Here is a 20,318-nt window from a genome sequence, read left to right as displayed (position 1 = left end):
CACCAAACTCTTCTACAATCACAGCAACAGTCAGCACACATCAATCAGCAACTAACCTGAACGTAGTTGATGATCCCTTTAACTAGCATAGCTGAACGGGTGTGCATGTTTCACAGATGGTACAAATACAGAGGTCTGGGTGCAGCCTGCAAAGGGAGTGAAGATTGCAAGCAGAGTGTGGAGATACGAGTTTGGTGAGAGTGGGGAGTTAGGTGAAGTGGGGGTGGGGAGGGGTGGGGGGCGTGCTTCTTTTTTTCTACTTTTCTCACCCTCCAGCATTTGGTTCTTACTTCGGTGGAATAGAAGGAGCTGGTTGATGAGTAACTGGTAAGCTATTATACTTATAATAAATAATCTGTAAAGTTAAGGTATGGCAGGGCAGCTCGGCCAAGGGGAATGTACAGCCTGTGGCATATGGGAAGTCATGGACATACCATGTGTCCTAGATAAACACATCTGACAAACACAAGTGTCAGACGTGTCACCAGCTACACAAGTTTGAGCTCTGGGTTTCGAAATTTGAGCAGCGGCTGGAGTCACTGTGGTACATCCTCGAGGCAGAGAACTACATGGAAAGCACGTTTAAGGAGGTGGTCACACCGCAGGTTAGGAGCATGCAAGCAGATAGGGAATGGGTGACCGCCAGGCAGTCTAACAGAACCAGGCAGGTAGTGCGATCGCGCTCGCTAATCGGTTTTCCATTTTGGATACTGATGAGGGTATTGGTACCTCAGAGTACTGCAGTCAGAGCCAAGTTTGTGGCACCACAGGTGGCTCAGCTACACAGGAGGGGAGGAAGAAGAGTGTAAGAGCAATAGTGATAGGGAATTCATTAGTTAGGGGAACAGACAGGCGTTTCGGCAGATGGTGTGTTGCCTCCCTGGTGCCAGGGTCAAGGATGTCACCGAGTGGCTACAGGACATTCTTCTGGAGGGGGGTGGACAGCCAGAGGTTGTGGTCCACATGGCACCAATTACATGGGTAAGAAGGGGGATGAGGACCTGAAAGCAGATTTTAGCGAGCTAGGAAGATTAAAAAGGACGTCAAAAGCAGTAATCTCAGGATTACGCCCAGTCCCACGTGCGAGTAAGCAATGGAATAGGAGAATTGAGTGATTGAACACGTGGCTGGAGAACTAGTGTAGGAGGGAGGGCATCATATTTCTGAAGCATTGGGACCAGTTCTGGGGCAGGTGGGACTTGTAAAAGATGGATGGGTTGCATCTTAGCAGGACGAGGACTAATATCCTCGTATGGAGATTTGCTAGTGCTGTTGGGGAGGATTTGAACTAGATTGGCAGGGGGATGGGAATCAGAGAGAGTACTCAGATTGGAGGGAAGCAAAATTGTTAACTTGTCAGGGGTGTGGAAACCAGGAGCAAATATCAGAGAGGAATACCAAGATGCACAGATTATTGGGGGAGATAGATGGCACTAGAGTAGGGAATTGTAAGTTATTAGGTGGGGCCAGAGTAAGGGAGAAAGCAAAAACATCTAAATCAGGATTAATGTGCATGTATGTGAATGCACGGAGTGTGGTTAATAAGATTGGTGAGGTACAGGCGCAGATTGCCATGTGGAAATATGATGTGGCTACAACAGAGACCTGGCTCAAAGAAGGGCAAGACTAGGTATTAAATATTCCTGGAAAAAATAATTTGGGACAAAATTAATAATCATATGGACAAATGCAGGTTAATTAAGGAAAGCCAGCATGGATTGCTTAAGAGAAAATCATGTATAACGAACTTGGAGTTTTTTTGAGGAGGTAACAGAGAGGGTTGATAAGGGCAATGCTGTTGATGTGGTTTACATGGACTTTCAAAAGGCATTTGATACAGTGCCACACAACAGACTTGTGAGCAAGGTTATAGCTAATGGAATAACAGGGATGGTAACAACATAGATATGAAATTGGCTGAGTGACAGGCAACAAAGAGTAGTGGCCACTGGACGTTTATCGGGCTGGAGGAAGATTTATAGTGGAGTTCCCAAGGGGTCAGTGTTGGGAACCTTGCTTTTCTTAATATATATTAATGACCGAGACCTTCGTGTACAGGGCACAATTTCAAAGTTTGCAGATGAAACGAAACTTGAAATCATTGTGGATTGCGAGGAGGATAATGCAGAACTTCAAAAGGACATAGACAAGTTGGTGGAATGGGCAGACAGATGGCAGATGAAGTTCAATGCAGAGAAATGTGAAGTGATTCATTTTGGTAGGAAGAACATACAGAGACAATATAAAATAAAGGGTACCACTCTAAAGGGAGTGCAGGAGCAGAGGGGCCTGGGTGCATATGTTCATAAGTCATTGAAGGTGGCAAGACAGGTTGAGAGAGAGGTTAATAAAGCATACAGTATCCTGGGCTTCATTAATAGGGGCAAAGAGTACAAGAGCAAAGAAGTTATGTTGAATTTGTATGAGACACTGGTTCGGCCTCAGCTGGAGTATTGCGTACAGTTCACGAGAATGGTTCCAGTGATGAGGAATTTCAGTTATGAAGATAGATTGGAGAAGTTAGGACTATTTTCCTTGGAGAAAAGGCTGAGAGATGATTTGATAGAGGTATTCAAAATCACGAGGGGACTAGACAGAGTAGATAGAGAGAAAATGTTCCCACTCGTGAAAGGATCGAGAACAAGAGGGCGCCGATTTAAAGTATTTGGTAAGAGAAGCAAAAATGACACGAGGAAAAAACCTTTCCATGCAGCGAATGGATAAGGACTGGAATGCACTGCCCGACAGTGTGGTGGAGGCAGGTTCAACTGAAGAATTCAAAAGGGAATTTGACAGTTATATGAAAAGATAGAATGGTTCGATGGTTCTAACCCTGCACATAGGAAAATGGTTACGGGGAGCAGGCGGGGGAATGGAACTGTGTGAATTGCTCTTTCAGAGAGCTGATCTGGACACTAATTAGTCGAATGGCCTCCTTCTGCACTGTAACAATTCTGTGATTCTGGTTAGCAGGAGCACTGAGCTCCAAAATGGCAACTCTAGAGTCAAATCAGCATTACACACTGATTGACGTCACAATGTGCCTACTCTGCAAATTCCTGGTGAACATTTTCTTCATGCAGCTCATGGCCTCACCAAAATGGCGTCCAGCACAGCTCACACCAGAAATGTGAGTGCATGCTATGGACGCCATTTTGCAGCTGAAATTGTTATTCATCAGGGTACCATATAGCACTGGAAGACTGTGTGTTAAGGAGCCAAATTTTGGAGTCAATGTCATTCTGCACTGAGATGATAATATCCAGGTGATATAATGTTGACATCTTGAACATGCTTTTGTACTCTGGAGAGTGACTTCCATTTAAAGAATGGAAGAAATACTACAAAATAGTAGAAGAACTACTGTGGTAAACCCAGCGCTATAAGGTTAGCTTTTTTATGGATATTTTGGTCGTCTAAGCCTCCGTTAAACTGTTGCCCTTGAAGGAACCCTGATGAATAACAATATGAATAACTGAAATGCCCTGCTGAGCAGAAGTTTGGAGAAGTTATTAGCAGTATATTAAATGCTCATTTTTAATGTTATGTGAAGTCATTAGGATAATTATGTATAGAAGCTTCAGCAGAAATATTTACTTCAGATAATCCGACTATCGACTCTTCAACAGTTATGTTTTAATTTTGGTAAGCTACCAAGGGCACTTGCTTCAGAATTTAGTTTATGCCACAAGTATGAAGTTTGAAGGAGAAAGACATCTGTAAATAGAGCTATTGATATCCAGTTCAGAGACGAGTTCGACAGTTGTCACAATTAGAAATATTTTGTACCAAATTAATTATGTGCAATGTGACACCCCAAGTTAGATTCTCGATGCAGCCCCAAAAATGCAAATGATTTCACATTGAAATGAAACTCCCTGTGCTTCAATGCTTTGTCTATGTTCAATCAACTGGCCTCAACAGTATCTCCAGGCAAGAGAATGAAGAAACCAGGGTTCTTGCTCTGATTGCTATCCAGTATCTCCTTTGCAAAAATGTGTTGTGTGGACACTGGGTGAGGACAAAGTTGGGCTCCAAAATAATAAAACTGCACTTGCTGATATGTTGGTAAGCAGCGGAAAAGAGCGAGACCGGCAGAGGGGTAGTCACCGCCAGTCAGAACAGGCATTTTAAAAGAAAAATCGCGGTGTGACATCACAGGGAAGGAGGTAGGTGATTGGCTGGTGAGTAAACGGAGTGTAGGTTGTAAGCAGAGTGTGCAGATAAGAATTTGGTGAAGGGGGGGCGGAGATACTCCTTTTTCTGTTTTGTTCACCCTCCAGTATTTGGTTTTTACTTCAGTGCAGTGAAATGAGCAGTTTGTTTGAGAAGATCTATAAATAAAAAGAACTAAAACTTTAAAATAAACACCTAAAACACATATCTGTGTAACTAAGAAATGTATAACTCAGTTGTAGGTGGTAGGAGCAATTAACAAGCACAGTAAATTGTAGTATTCATAGGAATGATTCTAAGCTAATTCAGAAAATAATTAAATTAAATTAACTAAGTAACATAAGTAACAATGGCAAGACAGGTGTTCTGTTGCACCTGTGGAATGTGGGATCTCCTGGACACCAATGCGATCCAGGACAAACATGTCTGCACAAAGTGTAAGCGGCTAGAGTAGTTCAGGATCAGGATTATTGATCTGCAAGCCGAACTGCAGACACTGCGCAACATCAGAGAATGGGAGAGATATTTGGACACTTTGTATTATAAGACGGTCACACCACTTAGAATAGGGTCGTCTGTTTTGGTCAGTAATGAGAACAAAGAACAGTACAGCACAGGAACAGGCCATTTGGCCCTCCAAGCCTGCGCCAATCTTGATGCCTGTCTAAACTAAAACCTTCTGCACTTTTGGGGTCCATATCCCTCTATTCCCATCCTATTCATGTATTTGTCAAAATGCCTCTTAAACGTCGCTATCGTACCTGCTTCTACCACCTGCCCCGGCAGCAAGTTCCAGGCACTCACCACCCTCTGTGTAAAAAAAACTTGCCTCGCACATCTCCTCTAAACTTTGCCCCTCTCACCTTAAACCTATGTCCCCTAGTAACTGACTCTTCCACCCTGGGAAAAAGCTTCTGACTATCCATTCTGTCCAGGCCGCTCATAACTTTGTAAACCTCTATTATGTCGCCCTTCCACCTCCATCGTTCCAGAAAACAATCCGAGTTTATCCAACCTCTCCTCATAGCCAATACCCTCCAGACCAGGCAACATCCCGGTAAACCTCTTCTGTACCCTCTCCAAAGCCTCCACATCCATCCGGTAGTGTGGCGACCAGAATTGTACGCAATATTCCAAGTGTGGCCGAACTAAGGTTCTGTACAGCTGCAGCATGACTTGCCAATTTTTATACTCTACGCCCCGACCGATGAAGGCAAGCATGCCGTATGCCTTCTTGACTACCTTATCCACCTGCGTTGCCACTTTCAGTGATCTGTGGACCTGTACGCCCAGATCTCTCTGCCTGTCAATATTCCTAAGGGTTCTGCCATTTACTGTATACTTCCCATCTGTATTAGACCTTCCAAAATGCATTACCTCACATTTGTCCGGACTAAACTCCATCTGCCATTTCTCCGCCCAAGTCTCCAACCAATCTATATCCTGCTGTATCCTCTGACAATCCTCATCACTATCCGCAACTCCACCAACCTTTGTGTCGTCCGCAAACTTACTAGGTGAGGGACAGGAGGGTGTGACCATGAGTGAGCAGGTAAAGGGACTGAGCAGACAGTAGTGGAGGAGCCTCAGCCTTTGCAACTGTCGAAAGACTGAGGTGCTTGCAACTACTGTGGACGAAAGCAAGATCTGCAGGGTGTATGAGCTTAGAATAATTCCTAAGAATACGACAATTTACTGTACCATGGTACCAAGGTACAGGAAGCTATTAAGGCAGGGGGAGCAAAAAGGAATGTCGTGGTAGTAGGGGACAGTATGGTGAGGGAGATTGACACTATTCTCTGCAGCAAAAAGCGAGTGTCCAGAAGGCTGTGTTGCCTGCCCAGTGCCAGGGTTCGGTACATCTGCTCAGGGCTGAAGAAGAACTGACAGTAAGAGAAGTAGGATCCAGCCATCATGGTCCATATAGGTACCAACGACATAGGCAGGACAAGGAAAGAGGTTCTGCATAGTCAATATGAGGAGCTAGGCACCAAATTAAGAAACAGAACCTCAAAGGTAATAATCTCTGGTTTATTACCTGAGCCACGTGCAAATTAGGCAACAGAGAACGATATTAATATGGGAAATGATAAACAAACCGTGACAGGAAGGGACACAGCGTACAAATCTAAGAGTAAATCATCAGATAAGGCTAGAGGTTACAAAAATAATAAAAGGACAAAACTAAAGGCTCTGTATCTGAATGCACATAGCATTTGAAACAAAACTGATGAACTAAAAACGCAAATAGAAATAAATAAGTACAATCTGATAGCCATTACAGGGACATGGTTGCAGATGACATAGATTGGGACCTGAATAATGAAGGGTACATGGCATTTAGGAAGGATAGGAAGCTGGAGGGGTGGCTCTGTTAATTAATGATGGTAACAGCACAATAGAGAAGGATGACCTAAGTTCAGAAAATCAGGATGTAGAAGTGGTTTGGGGAGAGATGAGAAATGATAAAGGCAAGAAGTCACTTGTGGGAGTGATGTACAGGCCCCCTAACAGTAACCACATGGTAGGAGTGGGTATAAAGGAAGAAATAATGGGAGCTGGTCAGAAAGATATGTCAATAATCGTGGGGGATTTCAAACTACATATAGACTGGAAAAATCAGATGGCCAAAGGTAGCCTAGATGAGGAGTTCATAGAACATTTTTGTGATAGTTCATTAGAACAGCATGCTCTGGAGCCAGAGTGCAGGCTATACTAGACCTGGTATTGTGCAACAAGATAGGATTAATGACCTCATTGTGAAGGCACCCCTAGGCAACAGCAATCGTAATATGATTGAATTTTACATTCAGTTTGAGGGAGAGAAGAATGGGTCCAAGACTAGTATTTTAAACTTGAATAAGGGCAATTACGAGGGCATGAAAGCAGAGCTAGCTGAAGTGAACTGGCAAATTAAGTTAATGGATAGGTCAATAGAGATGCAGTGGCAGACATTTAAGGGGATATTTCAGAATACAGAGAATAGAAACATTCCAACAAGAAAGAAAAATTCCAAGGGGAGGACCCACCATCTGTGTTTAACTAAAAAAGTTAAATATAGTATGAAACTTAAAGAAAAAGCATATAATTGCGCAAAGTTGGGTGGCAGGTCAGAAGATTGGACAGAATATAAAAACAGCAAAGAATACAAGAATAATAAGGAGGGAAAATTAGAGTACAAGAGAAAGCTAGCTAGAAATAGAAAAATAGATAGTAAGAGTTTCTCCTGATTTTTTTTTAAAAAAAGAGTTAACAAAGTGAGCGTTGGTCCTCTCGAACGTGAGTCTGGGGAATTAATAATGGAAAATAAGGAGATGGTAGATGAATTGAACAGGTATTTTGCATCAGTCTTCACTGTAGACGATACAAGTAACATCCCAAATGTAGCTGTAAATCAGGAAATGGAAGGGAGGGAGGAACTTGAGAAAATTATAATCACCAAGGAAGTGGTACTAAGCAAATTGTTGGAGCTGCGGGCTGACAAGTTCCCGGGTGCTGATGGACTTCATCCTAGGGTCCTAAAAGAAGTGGCTAGTGAGATAGTTGATGCGTTGGTTTTAATTTTCCAAAATTCCCTAGATTTGGGGAAGGTTCCATTGGATTGGAAAATAGCGAATCTAACTCCTTTATTCAAAAAGGGAGACAGAAAGCAGGAAATTACAGGTCAGTTGGCTGAACATCTGTCACAGGGAAAATGTTAGAAGCCATTATTAAAGATGTTATAACAGGGCACTTAGAAAAATTCAAGGTAATCAGGCAGAGTCAACATGGTCTAATCATGTCTAACCAATTTATTGGAGTTCTTTGAAGAAGCATTTCAGCTAGGAAGAGAGACTGGATAGGCTAGGGTTGTTTTCCTTCGAGCAGAGATGGCTGAGGGGGGAACCTGATTGAGGTATACAAAATTATGAGGGGCTTGGATAGGGTAGATAGGAAGAAACTTTTTTCCTTAACGGAGATGTCAATAACCAGGGGGCATAGATTTAAGGTAAGGGGCAGGAGGTTTAGAGGGGATTTGAGGAAATTTTTTTTTCACCCATTGAGTGGTTGGAATCTGGAACACACTGCCTGAAGGGGTGGTAGAGGCAGGAACCATTTAAGAAGTATTTAGTTGAGCACTTGAAACGCCATAGCATCAAGGCTGGAAAATGGGATTACGATAGGTGCTTGATGGCCAGCACAGACACGATGGGCCGAAGGGCCTGTTTCTATGCTGTGTACTTCTATGATTCTAAGTAACATGTGCTAAGGATAAAGGGAAATGGTAGATGTACTGTACTTAGATTTGCAGAAGGCATTTGATAAGGTGCCACATCGAAGGTTATTGCGGAAAATAAACGTTCATGGTGTAGGAGGTAACATATTGGCATGGATAGAAGATTGGCTAGCTAACAGGAAACAGACAGTAGGCATAAATGGGTCATTTTCTGGTTGGCAAGATTTAACGAGTGTTGTGCTACAGGGATCAGTGCTGGGACTTTAACTTTTTACAATTTATATAAATGGGAGGACTGAAGGTATGGTTGCTAAATTTGCTGATGACACAAAGATAGGTAGGAAAGTAAGTTGTGAAGAGGACATAAGGAGGCTACAAAGGGATATTGATAGTTAAGTGAGGAGTCAAAGAGCTGGCAAATGGAGTATAATGTGGGAAAATGTGAAATTGTCCAGTTTAGCAAGAAGAATAAAAAAGCGTATTATTTAAATGGCGAGAGATTGCAGAACTCTGAGATGCAGAGGGATCTGGGTGTCCTTGTACATGAATCACAAAAGGTTAGTAAGCGGGAACAGCACGTAATTAGGAAAGCTAATAGAATATTGTTTATTGCAAAGGGAATTGTGTACAAAGGTAGGTGGTTATTCTTCAGCTATACAGGGCATTGGTGAGACCACATCTGGAATACTGTGTACAGTAATGGTCTCCTTATTTAAGGAAGGATGTAAATGCGTTGGAAGCCATTCAGAGAAGGTTTACTAGGCTAATACCTGGAATGGGCGGGTTGTCTTATGAGGAAAGGTTGGACAGGCTAGGCTCGTGTCTGCTGGAGTTTAGAAGAGTAAGTGGCGACTTGATTGAAACGTACAAGATCCTGAGGGGTCTTGACAGGGTGGATGCTAAAAGGATGTTTCCTCTTGTGGGAGAATCTAGAACTAGGGGTCACTGTTTAAAAATAAGAGGTCGCCCATTTAAGACAGAGATGAGAAGAAATTTTTTCTCTGAGGGTTGAGTGTCTTTGGAACTTCCTTCCTCAAAAGACAGTGGAAGCAGAATCTTTGAATATTTTTAAGGCTGAGGTAGATAGATTCTTGATAAGCAAGGGGGGGGTGAAAGGTCACCGGGGTAGGCATGAATCTGGAGTTGAGGATACAGTCAGATCAAACATGATCTTGTTGAATGGTGGAGCAGGCTTGAGGGGCCGAGTGGCCTACTCCTGCTCCCAGTTCCTATGTTCACATATGAATAATTACTTGGACAATTTAGTGGAGACTATCACCATCCATGGAACTGTTTCCTCCAGCTGTCACCAACTTCAATAGTGAAGGCGATTATAGGAAAGAAAGTTTAAATTTTTCTAAAAACAAAAAATGAAAATGGAAAACACCAAATTTTCATAGTAAGAGGAGCTTTTTAAACAAAGTGACTCCTGACGACGCAGCGACCCACTGACGTCATCAGAGTGCGCCAAGCTGTGCACATGCACAGCTACATCTTACCAGGACCACGTGGCGCATGCGTGGGATGACGTCATCGCGTATCCGTGCCTGGTCCATCTTTGCACATGCACGATAAAGCGTCATCAGGTACCCAGCCCACCATTCAGCTGGAGGAAGCAGCTGAATGAGAGACTTTGAGGCTGCAGCTCTCCCCCCTTGCCAACTCGCACCAGGCTTCGACGCTTCCTCCACTCAGCTGCTCGTACTAGACCTCGCTGCTTCTTCCCCCCTCCACTCCCCTGGCCAATTGTTCCCCGCTCTCACCACCCCATTCTCCAGCTGCTTGCTCCTCACTCCCACACCCCCACCACCCCCCCCATTCCAGCCGCTAGCTGTCGGCCTCGCCGTTTCCCTGCTCTCGGCCACTCGCACCCCACACCTGCCTCCAGCTGCTTCCCCTCCTCTCAGCCACTTGCTCTTATGTCGCCCCGTTACCCCTTAAGGCCCGCCTTGCTTTTTCGGGCGGCATGTGGAGAACAATCAAAGCTGGGAGTGAGAGGCCGAGAGGAGGGAAGCGGTGCGGCCCAGAGCTAGAGGCTGGAGGTGGGGGAGCAGGGAATGCGCGACCAGACAGCGGGGTGGTGCGAGCATGGGAACAATTGGCCAGGGGAAATGATGGGGGGGGGGGGGGGGGGGGGGCGGGGGAGCGGCAAGGTTCGGAGTGAGCAGCTGAGGTGGGGGGGGGGGGAAGCGGCCGGTGGGGAGGAGAGGGAGGTGGGAGCTAGTAGCTGCTTTCGTGTGAAATCAGTCCTGGTCAGTCATATAAACAAATCACAATAACGAATTGGCAGCACATCTTATACTCTGCCCATTTTCTTTTCCATCAATCAAGGTGCCAGTTCACTATCTTCCAATGGAAATTCAATCATAAAATTCCTTTTATATTTAATAGGATTACTGGAATATTAAATTGATCTGAGGATTACAGTTAGTATCCAAGAACTACATAGTAGCATATTACTGGGCTTCCATCCAACTTAATGTACGGTTAGTTTGCTGGAATGATCTAGCCATAAGCATTTCCTGTGATAAATTGAGCAGCGCCATCTTTAATCCTGGCAGTTGCCTGAACGTTGCAAACACTGACGTTCCAGTTGAAGAGTCTGCATTTGCGCATCTGCAAGTACTGCGCCACCTAGTGGTTGTGTTATCAGCAAAAGCAGCCTATTTTAAAAGAAATGCTGAATATGTTTATTGGATACAATAAAAAACCATGAGCATCAAATGCAAAAAGGAAAAATCTGAAAAACTAGAAAACACTCCCTTTTAAAAGAAGTCTTTTGTCTCAGTTTCCATCTTTTTAAAAAACCTTTTTGTGAATATTTAGCGAGTTCTGTATAGTCTCAAATATGTATTTTTAAAAAGATATGTTTTCATATTCCTAAGATATTCTAACAGATCGCAACAAGAAAAACACCTAAATATTTTCTCATCCCTTTACCTCATCCCTTATATCCTCCTGTTGTTGAGCTGCGAAGATCTCCATGGCATTCATCAGCCGCATCATCAAATCATCTACTGTGGTATTACCTAGCAACAAAGGAACACAACCAAGCTTTAAGTATTAAGATTAATGCATGTTTGATAGAGGCAAGCAATTTCAGCTTTCATTAGAAAGGTATTAAGACTGTTTAAAATAAGAGTAAGAATGTATTGAGTGCCAGCATAGCTATTTTTAATCACATACTTTAACTCACTTGTATCGTACAGTTAAAGAAAGATCCATTTGCAGATATTACAATTGATAGTAGACTAAAAATCTTGAAAAGATGAATTTACCAGGAAGCATTTTGATAACGATCAATTATGTGTACACATACACACAAAATAAATCAAGGTACTTTATTCAAATTATCTCATCCACATCAGTATAAACATTTATAGAAGTTTAAAAAAAACAATTGCTGGATTTTCTAATTTCTGCCATTTATCTTGCACATTGCACACAGAAATGACATTCAAAAAATACTGACTTTTTACTTAAAATTACCTTGTATCACATTCAAAACTTCATTGGATAATCGTTTCCCCATTATAAGAAGAAGCAGGGGAAACTGATCAGTTTTGTACGTCCGAATTGTTTGTGCCACAACACTGCCAAAATGTCTTGTGCACATGCTCAAAAACCTGTAGGAACAAAAGAGGGGAAAACCAATTAGGTCAGGTAAAGCATACAATAGACATCACCTGTAACCTAGTCAGATACAAGGCTGAAAATTCACTTTGCTACGAATTAAATTACTTTCCACGTTTCTTTTTACAACAGGCTTTGAAAAATATCCTATTCTCTAAAAAGATGTTTACATACTCTGCACTAAGTTGTTTAACACATGTTGCAATTTAACTGGATTTACTTCTCCAACCATTGCTGTAAATCCGTCACAATCGGTCGCCTCATGGCTGTATACTACACATGCAGAATGTAAAGCAGAGCAACATTTCCTTTTCTAAAATGGCTGTCAGTGAATTCAGCAAAATGTTCATAAACTTTGCAGTTGTACAGCAAAATAGTCATATTAATTTCATAACACTTTCAAACTACAATGGGGAGAAAATTGCTCTTTCAATGAACACTTCGACTGTTAGAGTGCAGTAAGGAAAATTGGATGGGAATTTTATGCAGGCAGCAGGTGTCCTGACGTCAAGCCAGAATGTCGAGGGGGAACCCCATCTCGGCTGTTTTGGGAACCCCCGGCTCCATTTTACGGGCGCTCAGGCAGTTAAATGCACAGCACCAAGGTCTCCATCCATTTACCGAGGGAGTTCCTTCCTCCAAGAGCTGCCGGCCAATCAGAGGGCCGGCAGCTTAGCAGCACCATTGGGAGCGGTAGCCACTGCTAGGACTGCAGTTGACCTGGGACCGAGAAGTGATGGAGCCCCAGAGTGCAGGAAAGAAGGGGAGGCTCGCCAGGACCAGTCAGGCAGGACCCAATGAAAGTTGGGTGGGGGGGTGGGGAGGCGGTTTAGTTGTTGAGTGCTGGAGGAGGTTGTTGGCTCCGGCGTGGCTTTTGCTGCCAGGGGCCCTCCATGGGCCACAGGTTTCCCAAGCAAGAGGACTGCCTGCCCACCCTCACCCTCCCCCCACCCCATCCCCCAAACAACCTCTGCGTGGGTTTCCTCCCACAGCCAAAGACTTGCAGGTTGATAGGTAAATTGGCCATTATAAATTGCCCCTAGTATTGGTAGGGAAATATAGGGACAGGAATATGGAATTAGTGTAGGATTAGTATAAATGGGTGGTTGATGGTCGGCACAAACTCGGTGGGCCGAAGGGCCTGTTTCAGTGCTGTATCTCTAAACTAAACTAAACCACTCCAGCATGCAGGGTGTTACTGAGCAGCCCCACACAAGGCGGGGCTTCCACCACCCGCTGGTAAAATACTGGCAGCGGGACGAGGTCCTTAAGTGACCATTTCTGGCCTGGTCTGGCCTACTCAATCAAGTCATAAGTCGAGATGGATGGTACTTGTACCAGAAGGTTTGAGTGGATATCAGTATTACAAATATATGAAAAAATGCAATCTGATTTTACAGGCTTTCTGATTTTACATCTAAATATTTGATGGTAACTCAAATGCCATAGTAATAATGAAATGCAATGGACGGAGTGCAAATAGAGTTTTTTTTTGCAGAAAATCCAATTTAATAGCCTGCTGCTCAGATAGCTAGAAATATGATCTAAGGAGTCCACAATAAAACACGAATGGTGGCACAGTGAATCTGACAATTGCAGGAAAATAAGTTAAGTACTGTATTTTTGTTATTAGCTCAAATATGGGACTTTTTTCCTTTGGGTCTTGGTTCCAGACATCATCTTAATTTCTGTCTGAATATGTAGCTACCTAAATATGTTATAAAACATTGAATCATTTGCACTAAAAACATTACACTAATATAAATTAGTTAACTAATGTTAGAAATTTTCTGCAAGATTCCTGGCAAAGGGTTTCGCCCTGTCAGGGGCCTGTGACTATAGTTCTCCTTTGGTCAGTGTGTATGCAAGGGAGAGAGAGAATGAATATCAGAGTGGGAGACTCCGTGATTGTGAGAGAGACAGATTGTGAGCATATGATATAATATGAGTGTGTGTTTTGAGTACGTGAGTGAGAGGGAATGTAGGGACATGTGAGAGAGCGAGAGAGACACAGACGGACATCATGGGCCTTATAACTTTCATTTTCCTGCAGAATCACATATTAGAAGAGAGCATCTCGACATCCAGGCAGAAAATTTACAAATAACAATATGTGACATGGGCAAATATGGGAGAACATGGAAAATTTTAAAAATCCAGTTTTTGGGAATAATTTTATACAGTTTAATTACAAATTATATGTTCAAGGTTTTATGTGAGTTAAGGTTTTTGTCACTCAGTGCAACACAAATAAAAATCTATTAGTTTGTGCTGGGGATAGAAGGGATATTTGAATGCATTTATCTGCACACCCCAGATTATGAATGAACAGTAGTATGACTCGCAAAATAAAAATCAAATGGAGTCACTGAATTAAATGCAATTGTGCTTTAACGCTTAAAACTCCATTTCATCACAAATGTTGATGGCAATTGAAACAAACACAGAAAATTTACAACACAGAAGGCCATTCAGCCCATCGTGTCTGTGCCAAACAAAAAAAGCAATCCAGCCTAATGCCACTTCCCAGCTCTTGATCCGAAGCCCTATAGATTATGGCACTTCAGGTGTGCATCTAAGTATTTTTCAAATGTGATGAGAGTTTCTGCTTCTATCACCCTTTCAGGCAGGCAGTGCTCCAGACTCCCACCACCCTCTGGGTGAAAGACCCTCAACTCCCTTCCAATCCTTCTGCCAAGAAACAAAATTGCAAATTTCCTCGTGTGTACTTCGCTCCTGGTCACATACATATAAATTTGTTTTGGAGGGATATGAGCACATAAGGACACCACCATTAGCCGTTGCACTGTAGTTGGCACAATAAAAGGGTGCAGCTGATAAGGACCAAGACAGATTTCATCTTGGCGGCTGGAAAGAGTACAGAAGTGTATATTTTCCATAGTCTCAGGACATTATTGCAGGAGTTCCTCGGTAAAGAGTCCTTGGTTGAATGCAAGATAACTGTACACATGGAAGACTTCATTTGCAAAGGTACATGGACCCATTTCGTAACCAATAGTTTGGATAAAATTTCTTTGCAATGGCTGGAATTATTTTTCTTTACAGTTGCTCTTGCACATACACCATTTTTCATCCATGTACTCAGGGGAAGAACAAAGAACAGTACAGCACAGGAACAGGCCATTCAGCCCTCCAAGCCTGCGCCGATCTTGATGCCTGCCTAAACTAACACCTTCTGCACTTCCGGGGCCCAGATCCCTCTATTCCCTTCCTATTCATGTATTTGTCAAGACGCCTCTTAAACGTCATAATCGTACCTGCTTCCACCATCTCCCCCGGCAGCAAATTCCAGGCACTCACCACCCTCTGTGTAAAGAACTTGACTCGCACATCTCCTCTAAACTTTGCCCCTCTCACCTTAAACCTATGTCCCCTAGTAACTGACTCTTCCACCCTGGGAAAAAGCTTCTGACTATCCACTCTGTCCATGCCGCTCATAACTCTGTAAACCTCTATCATGTCACCCCTCCACCTCCGTCGTTCCAGTGAAAACAATCCGAGTTTATCCAACCTCTCCTCATAGCTATTTACCTTGTTCACCTTCATTGCTTTCTATTTCCCTCCTGGTGTTTGATAAGGTATCTACCAAAACTCGTTTTCACAGCCACATCTCCTTCCTCAGTGACTGTCTCCGGCTCCGACTGATTCCACGTGGATTCCAACTGCAGTTTCACCCATCATGCTTTGAAACCACCCAGGATCACAGGTATCTCCGAGAAATACAACGTTCCTCGGACTGCTACTCTCGCCGCATCCTGAGATCCACACTCAGTGCTATGCGCCGCCATATGCACACACTGGACCTCTCTCTCCAGCAGCACCGTCTCACCTTATCTCAAATCTGTTCTACTCCGCAGTTTCATCTCATCGTACGTCTCATCCGACGCATTAACAAAAAACTTTTTTTCTTCCTTTCAGGTGTTAAGGAACGCAAGCTCCAGCAGCTGATGGGGACTAATGCTCCTCCAGATCCTCCTTCCGCTTCACTTCCCTCTGACCCCACCCCTTCTGAGCTGACCCCTTGCCGTGTATTCACTATACCCTCTGACCTCCCCCTCTCTGATGCTGAGCGTTCTGTACTCAGCAAAGGTCTCAGTTTTATCCCCTTACGCCCCCACCTCAATGAATTTCGCGCTCGGCATGACGTTGAGCTCTTCTTCCGTCGCCTCCGCCTCCGGGCTCACTTCTTCGACCAGGAGTCCTCCCCCCGACCAGTAGACCCATTCACCCGCCTCCAGCATTCTCCCTCTACCTGGACCCCTCACCCTGGCCACTTACCCGCTCTTGATCTCTTCATTGAGAACTGTCGGCGAGACATTGGTCGTCTCAATTTCTCTGCCCCCCTCACTCACTCTAACCTGTCCCCCTCTGAACTTGAGGCACTCCGTTCTCTCAGGTCTAACCCCGACATGGTCATCAAACCTGCAGACAAGGGTGGTGCTGTTGTTGTATGGCGTACCGACCTCTACCTTGCAGAAGCTCAACGCCAACTCACAGACACCTCTTCCTACCTCCCTCTGGACCATGACCCCACCACCGAACATCAAGCCACCGTCCAAAGGACTGTCACTGACCTCATCTCCTCTGGGGATCTTCCCTCTACAGCTTCCAACCTCATAGTCCCGCAACCCCGGACAGCCCGCTTCTACCTCCTTCCCAAAATCCACAAACGGGACTGTCCCGGCAGACCCATTGTGTCAGCCTGCTCCTGTCCAACTGAACTTATTTCTTCCTATCTAGACTCTATCTTTTCTCCACTGGTCCAGTCTCTTCCCACCTACATCCGTGACTCTTCTGACGCCCTACGTCATTTTGACAATTTCCAGTTTCCTGGTCCCAACCGCCTCCTCTTCACTATGGACGTCCAATCGCTCTACACCTCCATCCCCCACCAGGATGGTTTGAGGGCTCTCCGCTTCTTCCTGGAACAGAGGCCCAACCAGTCCCCATCCACCAACACCCTCCTCCGCCTGGCTGAACTTGTTCTCACATTGAACAACTTCTCCTTCAACTCCATGCATTTCCTTCAAGTAAAAGGTGTCGCTATGGGTACCCACATGGGTCCTAGTTATGCCTGTCTTCTTGTGGGATATGTCGAGCATTCTTTGTTCCAGTCCTACTCAGGCCCCCTCCCCCAACTCTTTTTCCGGTACATTGATGACTGTATCGGTGCCGTTTCCTGCTCCCGCCCCGAACTAGAAAACTTCATCAACTTTGCTTCCAATTTCCACCCTTCTCTCACCTTTACATGGTCCATCTCTGACACTTCCCTTCCCTTCCTCGACTTCTCTGTCTCCATCTCTGGGGATAGGCTGTCTACCAATATCCATTATAAGCCCACTGACTCCCACAGCTACCTCGACTACACTTCTTCACACCCTACCTCCTGTAAGGACTCCATTCCATTCTCCCAGTTTCTCCGTCTCCGACGCATCTGCTCTGATGATGCTACCTTCCATGACGGTGCTTCTGATATGACCTCCTTTTTCCTCAACCGAGGATTTCCCCCCACTGTGGTTGACAGGGCCCTCAACCGTGTCCGACCCATTCCCCGCACCTCGACCCTCACCCCTTCCCCTCCCTCCCAGAACTGTGACAGGGTTCCCCTTGTCCTCACTTTTCATCCCACCAGCCTCCATATCCAAAGGATCATCCTCCGCCATTTCCGCCACCTCCAGCGTGATGCCACTACCAGTCGCATCTTCCCCTCCCTTCCCCTGTCAGCATTCCGAAGGGATCGTTCCCTCCGCGACACCCTGGTCCACTCCTCCATTACCCCCACCACCTCGTCCCCGTCCCAGGGCACCTTCCCTTGCAATCGCAGGAGGTGTAATACCTGCCCATTTACCTCCTCTCTCCTCACTATCCCAGGCCCCAAACACTCCTTTCAGGTGAAGCAGCGATTTACTTGTACTTCTTTCAATGTAGTATACTGTATTCGCTGCTCACAGTGTGGTCTCCTCTACATTGGGGAGACCAAGCGCAGACTGGGTGACCGCTTTGCGGAACATCTCCGCTCAGTCCGCAAGCAGGACCCTGAGCTTCCGGTTGCTTGCCATTTCAACACTCCCCCCTGCTCTCATGCTCACATCTCTGTCCTGGGATTGCTGCAGTGTTCCAGTGAACATCAACGCAAGCTCGAGGAACAGCATCTCATCTACCGATTAGGCACACTACAGCCTGCCGGACTGAACATTGAGTTCAATAATTTCAGAGCATGACAGCCCCCCACTTTACTTTCATTTTTAGTCATTTTTAGTTATTTTTTCTTCCTTTTTTTTTTTGCATTCCTTTTTACATTTTTTACAATCTTTTTTGCATTTATTTCATTTCATCTTAGTTTGTTCAGTTTGCTTACCCACTGTTTTTTTCAGGTTGTTTTTCTTCAGGTTTGCACTTGCTGATGTTCAATATTCAGTATATTCACACCTAATCTGTACTAATGCTTTGTCTTTCAACACACCATTAACATATTGTTTGCCTTTGCTCCGTGACCTTTTGGTCAGCTATGTGGCCTGGTCCAATCTGCACCTTCTCCTTTGTTATCTCTTGCCCAACCCCCACCTCACTTGTTTATAATCTGTGACTTTTCTAATATTTGTCAGTTCCGAAGAAGGGTCACTGACCCGAAACGTTAACTCTGCTTCTCTTTCCACAGATGCTGCCAGACCTGCTGAGTGAATCCAGCATTTCTTGTTTTCGTCTCTCCTCATAGCTAATGCCCTCCAGACCAGGCAACATCCTGGTAAACCACTTCTGTACCCTCTCCAAAGCCTCCACGTCCTTCTGGTAGTGTGGCGACCAGAATTGCACGCATTATTCTAAGTGTGGCCGAACTAAAGTTCTGCACAGCTGCAGCATGACGTGCCAATTTTTATACTCTATGCCCCGACCGATGAAGGCAAGCATGCCGTATGCCTTCTTGACTACCTTATCCACCTGCGTTGCCACTTTCAGTGATCTGTGGACTTGTACGCCCAGATCTCTCTGCCTGTCAATACTCCTAAGGATTCTGCCATTTACTGTATACTTCCCATCTGTATTAGACCTTCCAAAATGCATTACCTCACATTTGTCCGGATTAAACTCCATCTGCCATTTCTCCGCCCAAGCCTCCAACCGATCTATATCCTGCTGTATCCTCTGACAATCCTCATCACTATCCGCAACTCCACCAACCTTTGTGTCGTCCGCAAACTTACTAATCAGACCAGCTACATTTTCCTCCAAATCATTTATATATACTACAAACAGCAAAGGTCCCAGCACTGATCCCTGCGGAACACCACTAGTCACATCCCTCCATTCAGAAAAGCACCCTTCCACTGCTACCCTCTGTCTTCTATGACTGAGCCAGTTCTGTATCCATCTTGCCAGCTCACTTCTGATCCCGTGTGACTTCACCTTTTGTACCAGTCTGCCCTGAGGGACCTTGTCAAAGGCTTTACTGAAGTCCATATAGATAACATCCACTGCCCTTCCTTCATCAATCATCTTTGTCACTTCCTCAAAAAACTCAATTAAATTAGTGAGACATGACCTCCCCTTCACAAAACCATGATGCCTCTCGCTAATAAGTTTGTTTGTTTCCAAATGGGAGTAAATCCTGTCCCGAAGAATCCTCTCTAATAATTTCCCTACCACTCACGTAAGGCTCACCGGCCTATAATTTCCTGGATTATCCTTGCTACCCTTCTTAAACAAAGGAACAACATTGGCTATTCTCCAGTCCTCTGGGATCTCACCTGTAGCCAATGAGGGTGCAAAGATTTCTGTCAAGGGCCCAGCAATTTCTTCCCTTGCCTCCTTTAGTATTCTGGGGTAGATCCCATCAGGCCCTGGGGACTTATCTACCTTAATGCTTTGCAAGACACCCAACACCTCCTCCTTTTTGATAATGAGATGACTGAGACTATATACACTCCCTTCCCGAAGCTCATTATCCAACAAGTCCTTCTCTTTGGCGAATACTGATGCAAAGTACTCATTTAGTACCTCGCCCATTTCCTCTGGCTCCACACATAGATTCCCTGCTCTGTCCTTGAGCGGGCCAACCCTTTCCCTAGTTACCCTCTTGCTCTTTATATATGTATAAAAAGCCTTGGGATTATCCTTAATCCTGTTTGCCAATGACTTTTCATGACCCCTTTTAGCCCTCCTGACTCCTTGCTTAAGTTCCATCCTACTGTCTTTATATTCCTCAAGGGATTCGTCTGTTCCCAGCCTTCTAGCCCTTACAAAGGCTTCCTTTTTCTTTTTGACTAGGCTCACA

General features: G+C 44.6%; 1 protein-coding gene across 1 annotated transcript in view; it reads right to left on the bottom strand.

Annotated features, from left to right (window-relative positions):
* Positions 1–20,318, bottom strand: part of faf1 (Fas (TNFRSF6) associated factor 1) — a 552,776-nt gene that overhangs the window by 136,977 nt on the left and 395,481 nt on the right. Inside the window, exons 14-15 of the mRNA XM_068037154.1 lie at positions 11,882–12,018; positions 11,333–11,421 (exon numbers count right to left, since the gene is read on the bottom strand). Of these exons, the coding sequence (XP_067893255.1) occupies positions 11,333–11,421; positions 11,882–12,018 (226 nt within the window). The remainder of the gene's footprint in view (positions 1–11,332; positions 11,422–11,881; positions 12,019–20,318) is intronic.

The sequence above is a fragment of the Heterodontus francisci genome, chromosome 8 (genome assembly GCF_036365525.1).
Source record: "Heterodontus francisci isolate sHetFra1 chromosome 8, sHetFra1.hap1, whole genome shotgun sequence".
Classification (NCBI taxonomy): Eukaryota; Metazoa; Chordata; class Chondrichthyes; order Heterodontiformes; family Heterodontidae; genus Heterodontus; species Heterodontus francisci.
This window is presented reverse-complemented; position numbering and strand designations above follow the sequence as displayed.